The following is a 3671-nucleotide window of genomic DNA, read 5'->3' as shown; positions in this document are numbered from 1 at the left end:
AATCCTTCATAGAGGGATTCCGCGTTGGGCCTCTTCATGGCCTTTTCCTAGAACAGTCAACAGGAAAGCAGTATCTGTTTTGTGTATGGTGTTATGTCATTGTTTATTAAGAGCAGTGTAAAGTCGAAGTCGATAGTTTCCCGGCTCCGTTTGAGTTAAATGGTCAGTCTGGTTTGAAAAGGGGATTAGAGATTAGAGATGTTTGGATTATTTGACTCTAATGGAAAGTGGTGTTTCTTCGATGATGTTTTCCAGACTGGCCGACAGCTCGTTTTCACGGGCTGTTATTTCTAGCAAAGCGCTCGGAAGGTGGACTTTTTTCATTTTGGGTTTGCTTGGAAAGGTTTGAGAAGTGGAGAGATTTTTATTGTGGGGGTCAGTCCAAGATGTACGGAGCGTTTGCTTTGCTATTTCATTTTGGGACCGGAGCGTACGAAGTACGTAAGACGACTGGAGCTTTTTTAAACGCTCATTGATCGAGTGTGCGCCAATGTGTTCGTACAGTCGTTCGGACGGGAATTTGAAATATAAGTCGAAGATTTTACGCAAGATCTTCCTTTCGCAAGAGATGAGTCTTTCGATTTCAGGAGAGTTGAGGGACACATAGAGTACAGCACGGAATTCGATGACCGGCCGTATGAATGTTTTATATGTGTGGTGCAAGGTTTCGGAAGAACAGCCTTGCAACCCTCCCCGTAACCTAGAAATAATTCCCGCTCTTTGCCTCACCGTTCGAAGGGTAGCATTCAAGTCAGAAGAAAAGTTTCCATATTTATGGAATGAGATACCTAGATATCGGACCTCGTTGCTTAGGGGAATTTGGATATTCCAAAGAGAAAGGTGGATGTTCCGGGTTTGAAATTTCCACGACTGGCATTGGTGTCCGTTTCGGAAGAGAATGGCCGAAGACTTGGTTGGGTTAGGTTTTATCCTCCATTTGGAAGCCCACTTTTGGAATTCATCCAGGCACTCTTGAAGGACTTGAGTGGCCTTGAAAGATGTTTTCTGTCCTGTCCACAGGGCCGTGTCATCAGCAAAGAGAATGGTTTTTGTAGCAATTTGAGACTTGATTGGTATATCATGACAGTAGATTAGGTAGAGAAGAGGGGACAGAACAGAACCTTGGGGAACCCCGGCGTTTATACTGATTGGGTTAGATAGTTCATTTCCTTCTCGAACTTTTAGTGTTCTGTGCGATAAAAACGAGTGTATTAGTTGTGTTAATTGGTCGCTAAAGTGTAATTGTTTTAATTTGTAAATCAATCCAGCGTGCCAAACTTTATCGAAAGCTTTTTCGATGTCGAGAAAGACTCCCAAGACACACTGACCTAGGTTCAAGTGCCGCGCAACATCTGTTTGCAGCGCCGTAAGTGGGTCGCACGTTGACCTTTGTGCACGGAATCCAAACTGCGTGGGGGGGAAGAGCGAGTTGCCTTCGCAGAAATTACGAAGTCTTTCGGTGATTATTCTCTCAAAAAGTTTTCCAATTCCACTCAGAAGTGTGACCGGCCTATAAGAGTTTGGGTCGTCTGGGGGTTTTCCGGGTTTTTGGATCATAATTGCGATTCCAGATTTCCAGAGACAAGGAAAGTAAGACGTAGAAAGACAATTGTTGAAAATTTGAACAATTGCCTGCAAGACAGAGTGTGGAAGGTGTTTGAGTGTAATGTTTTTAATGTTATCATTTCCGGGTGCTTTGTTGTTTTTTAGTAAGTGTATTTTTGTCGCGATTTCCTCTAATTGAATGGGTTCGAGTACGGTGCTGACGTCATCTGTTTGTGTGTCCTTGTGGCGGTCGGCTTGTGTTATGTAGCAGGTGCGTGCTTGGGTGCGGTGAATGAACTGCGAGTGGAATGTCTCGACCCGTTTTTTATGAGAGTCATTGAATAACGGATCTTCAGGAATTTGGAAAATTTTCTCTAAGTGTTTTGCGTAAGCGTTTGCTTTGTCCGTGTCAGTTGTGATGAATTGATTGTTAACTTTCAAAAAGTGTCGTGGGTTCGATTTTTGTCCCGTTAAGATTTTTAATTTGTTCCAAAAGCGTTTCCCGTCGCGGTAGTTGAGTCCTGAACATGTTTCTCTCCAAAGTTTCTCTCGATGACGATTAATGTCGCGTCGAATTGTGGCATTAAGTCGGTTCCATTGTGTCTTAATGTCCGGATCGCGGGTGTTAATGTATTCTCTGTAAACTTGTCGTTTCAGCCGAATTTTGTCGACAATTTCAGGGGGGAGCGGGGTTTTGTGCAATGGAATTTGTTTTTCGGGAGTGCATTGAAGATATGCGTCTTGTATTAGTTCTGATATGTAGAAGACCTGGCGCTCGATCTCCTCGGGGGTGGTGGTTGGGTCAAGAGGTACAATTTCCTTTTCCAGGATGATACGGAACTTTTCCCAATCTGTGTTTTTGGAATCTCGAATGATGATGTACTCTGGAGTTGGGGTTCTTGGCTTGGATACAGATAGATCAAATACTAGTGGAAGGTGGTCTGACGTAATTGTTGTTCCGATGTTAGCAGAGTCGCTAGCACGGTTGGACAAGGAATCTGTGACGAGGATGTGATCTACGATAGAGTATCCTTCCCAATGATTGATGTGGGTCGGGGAAGAGTTGGGAATTCTGTACAGGGGCAAATTACTGATTGCATCGATGAGAATGTGGCCGTTTCGATTGGTTAAAGTGTCGCCAAAATCAGTATGTCTAGCATTAAAATCGCCTAAGATGATGGCTTTGGGGAGAGATGCGGCGTACTGCATTAATTCGTTGCTTAGACACTGTCTTGGGGAATTGTAGTAGGTAAAGAATGTAATGATGTTGGAGTCAATGTAAGTGTCGACCGCGATGCAATCCAAGTGTTGTAAGTTGTTGGGGAGTTGGTGTTCGCTGAAGGCAAAACCTTTTTTGATTAGAATGGCTACTCCTCGAGTTTCGCGTTGACCCTGTTGAGCTGGGTATCTCCTGTGGATGGCATTGAAGCCTCTGAATTTTGGAAAGGATTTGGCCTTAACTTCGGTGATACCCAGAATTTCAATATTATCCCGGAAAAGGAAATTTTCTATTGCGGCCTTCTTCCGGGTGACCCCCCCGGAGTTGGCCGTGGCGATTTTGATGGAATTAACCGCCATTTTTGTGGGTACTCAACTTGTCAATTGAGACATGAAGCATGTCCCCAGAAAAATTGTATTTAACTTCTCTTTTCAAAAAGATTCGTGATGCACGACTGACAAGCATACTTCCTTGGTCTCGCTTGTCCGGGAAAAGATTTAATACTACAAAGGACAGTGCTCGGATAAACTGATCGACCGTGACCGGCTCAGCCGTTTCGGGTCTCGAATTCTTTACAATCTGGACGTAAGTCGCTTGAGAATTTGTTGCTAGAGGGGCTTTTCTAGCAGGGCATTTTTTGGAGAACGTTAAGTGCTCTCCTTCGCAGTTCACGCAACGGGTGAGTTCGCTCGTGCACTCGTGGAGTTTGTGTGTTTCACCACACTTGGGACACTTGATAGATGAGGACGGGCATTTATCCTGACTGTGTCCGACTGTTTGACACCTGGCGCACACGGCCTGGGTTACAGGTGGAACTTGTGAGGGTTCGCATCTGTGGAGTTTAGAGAAAAGGATGAGGCCTTTCTTCAGAAGTTTATCTAGGGTTTCCTGTTCCCTAGTAAGGAGG

At 44.5% G+C, this 3671-nt stretch overlaps 1 protein-coding gene across 1 annotated transcript; it reads right to left on the bottom strand.

Moving 5' to 3' along the window:
- Window positions 1-207: 207 nt before the first annotated feature.
- Window positions 208-3123, bottom strand: LOC662692 (probable RNA-directed DNA polymerase from transposon X-element). Its single transcript, XM_968775.2, has one exon. The coding sequence runs from the start codon at window positions 3121-3123 to the stop codon at window positions 208-210; it is 2916 nt and encodes a 971-aa protein (XP_973868.2).
- Window positions 3124-3671: the final 548 nt, after the last annotated feature.

The sequence above is a fragment of the Tribolium castaneum genome, chromosome 8, assembly GCF_031307605.1.
Source record: "Tribolium castaneum strain GA2 chromosome 8, icTriCast1.1, whole genome shotgun sequence".
NCBI classification, from domain to species: Eukaryota; Metazoa; Arthropoda; class Insecta; order Coleoptera; family Tenebrionidae; genus Tribolium; species Tribolium castaneum.
This window is presented reverse-complemented; position numbering and strand designations above follow the sequence as displayed.

Bases quoted from the DNA above. Each gene is read 5' to 3' on its own strand.
- LOC662692 (XM_968775.2), bottom strand. From the start codon at position 3,123: ATGGCGGTTAATTCCATCAAAATCGCCACGGCCAACTCCGGGGGGGTC.